Source organism: Sceloporus undulatus, chromosome 3, assembly GCF_019175285.1.
Source record: "Sceloporus undulatus isolate JIND9_A2432 ecotype Alabama chromosome 3, SceUnd_v1.1, whole genome shotgun sequence".
NCBI lineage: Eukaryota > Metazoa > Chordata > Lepidosauria > Squamata > Phrynosomatidae > Sceloporus > Sceloporus undulatus.
Genome location: NC_056524.1, coordinates 1,219,535 through 1,224,379, shown reverse-complemented (window position 1 = coordinate 1,224,379; position 4,845 = coordinate 1,219,535). Strand labels below are relative to the sequence as shown.

At 47.6% G+C, this 4,845-nt stretch overlaps 1 protein-coding gene across 1 annotated transcript in view; it reads left to right on the top strand.

Annotated features, from left to right (window-relative positions):
* The first annotated feature begins 256 nt into the window (after positions 1 to 256).
* LOC121925101 (sodium-dependent proline transporter-like) overlaps positions 257 to 4,845 on the top strand; it is a 27,216-nt gene continuing 22,627 nt past the window's right edge. Inside the window, exons 1-5 of the mRNA XM_042456862.1 lie at positions 257 to 500; positions 1,601 to 1,732; positions 3,395 to 3,549; positions 3,796 to 3,848; positions 4,011 to 4,020. Of these exons, the coding sequence (XP_042312796.1) occupies positions 1,627 to 1,732; positions 3,395 to 3,549; positions 3,796 to 3,848; positions 4,011 to 4,020 (324 nt within the window). The 5' untranslated portion in view covers positions 257 to 500; positions 1,601 to 1,626. The remainder of the gene's footprint in view (positions 501 to 1,600; positions 1,733 to 3,394; positions 3,550 to 3,795; positions 3,849 to 4,010; positions 4,021 to 4,845) is intronic.

Genomic DNA, 4,845 nt, shown 5'->3' with positions numbered 1-4,845 from the left:
ACCAGGGTTCAACCATGAAACCCACCAGGAGACTTTGGGCAAGTCACACTCTCTCAGCCTCAGGGAAAGACAACAGCAAACCTGTGAACAAATCTTGCCAAGAAAACCCCGTGATGGGTTTGCATTTGGGTCATCATAAGTCAGAAATGACTTCAAGGCACAGAACAACAACAACATTTATACCCTACTCTTCAGAAATGCTCTCAGAGTGGCTTACAACTTGTTAATGTTGCCCTTTCTCCTTCTCCTGCAGCCCCAGGGAAATGATGCCCAGCCAAATGGGGCTGTTCTGGATGTCTGCCCCTCATCTGCCGCCACCATCCCGACCCAGCCGCAGACCCCTTTCCACACCGAACCTGTGACGCCGGTGGCCCCTGAAGCCAGCCCTCCAAGGGAGACCTGGGGTGGCAAATACGAATTCCTCCTCTCCTGCGTCGGATACTGCGTGGGTCTAGGGAACGTGTGGCGGTTCCCATACCTCTGCTATCGCAATGGAGGAGGTGAGTTGTTTTCGTAGGCTTTGGGGTGCTGAAGGATGGGATGTAGGTTTGCTCTAAGTGTCTGTTTTGGAAAAGAGCAAGGTGAACAGATGTCCTGACCGCAAAGGAGGACAAGGCACCGCAAAATTAAGGACATTAAATAAAAAATATAGGACGTCACAAAATAAATGCTCGAAACACTAATATACAGCAACTGTAACTTCATGCTTCTCAAAATGGAGGGAATTTTGGAATTCCTTCTGGCCAGAATAGAAGGATGTCTGGACACTTTGGGGAAATGGGTGTTTCAGTGGCCAGGGGGAGGCAAGGCTAGAATAATGACCCACTTTGTGAGGGGTGACCAAGATGGCTGATGGTCTAGAAACCAAGCCCTATAAAGAGTAGCTTAGGGTGCTGAGGGTGTTTAGCTTGGAAATGAAAAGATGTAGAGGTGACATGATTCAGCCACGTTTATGCATTTGAAGAGATATCAGGTAGAAGATGGAGCAAGCTTGCTGTCTGCTGCTCCAGAGGGCAGAAAAAATGAAATGCATAGCTATATGATGGGGGAGACCTGGCTTAAGGAGACTTCTATATGTGAAAGGGATCTAGGGGTCCAAGTAGACCATAAGTTGAACATGAGTCAACAGTGCGACATGGCAGCTAAAAAGGCCAATGCGATTGCAGGCTGCATCAATAGATGTATAATGTCCAGATCAAGGGAATGGAGATGCATGGCGCAACCTAGGAAGTAGACCCAGACTGCATCTACATTGCAGAATTAATGCTGTTTGACACTGTGGAATTCTTGGATTTGTAGTTCTGTGAGACATTTATCCTTCTCTGTCAGAGAGCTCGGGTGCCAGAACAAACTATAAATCCCAGGATTCCATAGCATGGAGCAATGACAGTTAAAGCAGTGTGAAACTGCATGAATTCTGCAGTGCAGATGCAGCCCTAGTCTACGAACACTCATGGCACAACGTCTCTTGCTCTGTTCGTCTCAAAGGTGCTACAAAATGCCTTTGCAAATCTGAAATATTTTGATTAAAATACTAATAGTCAATTGACTGACCTTCTGGCTTGTGGATGTCTCTTCCCTCACCTGTCCCACCTTGCAGGGGTGTTCCTGATCCCATACTCCATCATGCTGCTCTTCACGGGGCTTCCCCTCTTCCTGATGGAGCTCAGTCTGGGTCAATATGGCGCCGCTGGACCCATCACTGTCTGGAAGTGCTGCCCCTTGTTAAAAGGTACTCTGTATGTGGGGTGCATTCTTTTGGGGGTCTTCTGTTGGAAACTTTTGGGGAGCCAAGAAGGAATAAAAATGCATTAAAAAACAGCTGTGTGGGCTAGAAAATCTGCATTTCTTTCAGTGCCTTTAAGAGCGTATTGGTTATCATGGCCCAACAAGGGAGAACTCTGCAACAAATGTACAAATAACTGGTGTTCCAAAATAACAGCGGGATCTTGTTATCCGTTGGGGTTTGGCTCCAGGACTCCCCTGTGGATAACAAAATCCATGGATGTTCGTGTCCCATTAAATATAATGGCAGGGCAAAATGGTGTCCCTTATGTAAAATGGAAAATCAAAGTTTGCTATTTGGAATTTATCCTTTTTTGGAATATTTTCAAGCTGTGGATCCTTAAATCTATGGATAAAAAACCCATTGATAAGGAGGGCCGACTTTATCCTGCTATCTGCCTTGTCCTGTCCCCCCCCCCCCGAAAAATAGATATTCCAGCTGCACAGATCCCGCCACATGGATTAAAAAGCCAAATAGATCCAATGCTTTCTCTGCACCTGGCATCCACCCTCCTATTATCACTGGCAGTTTCTCCCCTGTGGCTCTTATCTCCGCCACAACAACAATCTGACTTTTTAATCTGCCTCCATTCATTAACTAACAGGACAATCCAATGGCACTTGCACCGACGTAAATCCCCACTCAGTGACGCTTCCTACTCCATGCAAGGACCATTATTCCTGAGGCCTCCTGCAACAGATGCTGCCAGAATTGGTCCCTCTCCAAAATTAGGCTTATCCTGTTTTCCGCCTGGTTGGCCTCATAAGACACAGTCATTTAAGTGCTTCATAAACACTTCATGGGTCTCATTTCTTCTTATTGTTGTGTGCCTTCAAGTTGTTTCTAAGGCAATCCTATCATGGGGTTTACTGGGGCAGAATGGGGTTGGACTGGGTGGCCCTTGTGGTCTCTTCCAACTCTAGGATTCTAGGATTCTAACAAAATGGGGTGGATGGGTTGTCGCACCGCAACAATGAGTCCTGGGAACATGCAGCACTCTTATGCTGCATTCAGCCATGTGGGATCTCAGCTTCAGTTGGCGAATGAGCTCCTCCTCCAGTGGGGCACATCATCATCATCATCATCATCATCATCATCATCATCATCATTATTATTATTTCTATCTCACCTCTTCAATAAGATTAAGGCGGCTTACCTCATAAAAACATGTAATACAATAAAATAAATCCCATTATCCCCCCCTTGCATTAGACAAATCCATATAATTACATCACATCAAATATTATACAGTATAAATCATTTAAAAGAATCAACAGAGGCGAGACAACTTGGGGCCATCAATGAGGTCGGATGGATCAATCAGGGAAGGCTTGTCAGAAGAGATCTGTCTTGGCGGCTGGCCAGATTGGTGATATGTCAGATCTCCTCCGAGAGGCCATTCCATAATTTAGGAGTGGCTGGTGAAAAGGCCCTCTAGGAGACCACAGCCAGCCATGTCTCTATTGGCTGCAGTAAGTTTTTCCCAAAGGACCTAAGTGCATGGGGTGGACTGTATGGAAGAAGGCATTCCCGCAAGTAAGCTGGACCCAAGCCATATAGGCAACAGGTGCCCACCTCTGACCCTCTCTTTCTTTTCCTCCTCCTCAGGGATCGGCATTGGGATGCTGCTGGTCTCCTCGCTGGTCTCGCTCTACTACAATGTCATCATTGCCTGGACTTTCTATTACCTGGGCATGTCCCTGCAGAGCCCTTTGCCCTGGTCTTGTGATGCCCCACAGAATGCCCACCTTTGCCAGCCTCAGGTGCATATGTAAAAGGGGGAAGGATACCAGTGGTCCTTCATGCCCTGGGCTCTCAAGAACCTCTGCAACTCCAGAAAGGATTCTGGGGGGTACCTCTTGTGCTGCACAACAGAAATGCTTCTGGCAGCAAAGTTTCTTATGCTGCCCCCCCCCCCAAGTCCACAGGGAGCCAGGCATAAAAAAACAGGCTCCCAGGGGTTCCAGCTTAAAGGGGGGCTTTCAGAACATGTCGTTGTTGTCTTTCAGAACATGTCGTTGGTCAACATCTCCCGGGTCAGCGCCAGTGAAGCCTTCTGGAAGTGAGTAGGTTTGGGGAGGGGTGGGAGCAAGTGGTGCTTAGTAGGAACACTGCAGGATTAGAAGAAAAACCCAGGGATGTGCCAGGGCTGCAAGTAGGGCTGGTGTTGGCCTCTCGCACCAGGAGGCATTTGACCAGGGTTTAATCCTGGGACTGGCTGCAGATCTGGGGAAGTAAGCATGTCTGTAAGGCTGTAGGGAACTGGGAAAAGGCTGTGGGGAAATGGGCCCAGGAGCATTTGAGCATGGACTCTCCTTAGAAGCCACCTGAGGCTGTAGTTCTTTGGCCAGATCATTAGAATGGACAGTTCAAAGCCATAGTTGTGTTTGTCTATAAAATCATTATGCAAAGGGTCTTGCAGCACCTTTGAGACTAACTGAAAGATAGAAGTTGGTAGCATGAGCTTTCGTAGACTTGGGCCAAATGCATCTGAGGAAGGAGGCTGAAGTCTGTGAAAGCTCATGCTACCAACTTCTTTCTTTCAGTTAGTCTCAAAGTCACTACAAGATCCCTTTGCATATAGAGAGGACAGTGATGTTTGGCAAAGGAGAAGGCAGTAGGAAAAGAGGAAGAGTACAGTGCAGATGGGTAGACTCTGCCAAGGAAGCCACAGCTGGCCATCTCTCAATGGGGATGCTTTGATGGTGAGTTCCTACATGGCAGAAGGGGGTTGGACTGGATCAGGGCCCTTCTTGGGGTCTCTCCCAACTCTATGATCCTATGAAGACTTGAGCAGGGCTGCGGATGACTCTTTAGGTCTCTCATTCACAGGAGCAGCACAAGTCAAAGCCATCTCGACAGCGCATAGAAAGCAGATAAGAACTGCATCCCATGTAGGTCAGACTGTAGGTCTGCAAAGCTTTGCATCTCCTGCTCCAAGCAGACGCAGCTATTCGAAACCCTTGAGTACAGAGGGGTGTGTGTGTGTGTGTGTGTGTGTGTGTGTTTATTTTGAATATTTATACCCATTCTCCTGGGCATCTCGCAGGGACATAGCC